This window comes from Grammomys surdaster, unplaced genomic scaffold (assembly GCF_004785775.1).
Source record: "Grammomys surdaster isolate TR1022 unplaced genomic scaffold, NIH_TR_1.0 136, whole genome shotgun sequence".
Taxonomy (NCBI): Eukaryota; Metazoa; Chordata; class Mammalia; order Rodentia; family Muridae; genus Grammomys; species Grammomys surdaster.
The window spans coordinates 13,368,214-13,368,740 of NW_021604594.1; the positions used below are offsets into that span (position 1 = coordinate 13,368,214).

The 527-nt window shown below is 62.4% G+C and overlaps 1 protein-coding gene across 1 annotated transcript in view; it reads right to left on the reverse strand.

Moving 5' to 3' along the window:
- Positions 1-527, reverse strand: part of LOC114617433 (cytochrome b reductase 1) — a 40,546-nt gene that overhangs the window by 33,577 nt on the left and 6,442 nt on the right. Inside the window, exon 2 of the mRNA XM_028763037.1 lies at positions 392-527. Within this exon, the coding sequence (XP_028618870.1) occupies positions 392-527 (136 nt within the window). The remainder of the gene's footprint in view (positions 1-391) is intronic.

The following is a 527-nucleotide window of genomic DNA, read 5'->3' on the forward strand; positions in this document are numbered from 1 at the left end:
GAACGCTGGAGACTGACGGTTCCCTCGGGGCCACGCTCTGCCCGCATTTCCCTGTCAGATTCAAGACCGGAAAACTCCGCCAAGAAACTTTCGCCACATCAACAAGTGGAGCGCAGCCAGGCTGCAGCCAGTGACCGATCGAGGTGCCCGGTGCTCGGGAGGAAAGGACAGGAGAGTGGATGGCGAGACGCCAGCTGACGATGCTGCTCAGAGACTTGGGCTCCCTGCCTTCCTCCCTGCCCGAACTGAAGCAAGTTCAAAGGCAGGCCTCGCCGAAGCTGGGGTTTCGGGATCCTGACTGCGCAGGCCCTGCCCACAGGAGTAACCTTCCCTAGTTTCGTGGATTCCATCGCGCAGTGACCCCGCCACCCCCACTCGAGGGTACCCATACCGATGCCCTGGATGAAGACGAAGCCGGTCACAGCCAGCACCGGGTGCCAGTTAAACTCGAGCGCGCCGCCGTCCCAGCCAAGCCCCTCTCGGAAGTGCAGGACCCAGATGAGCACGAAGAGCACCGACAGGAAGCC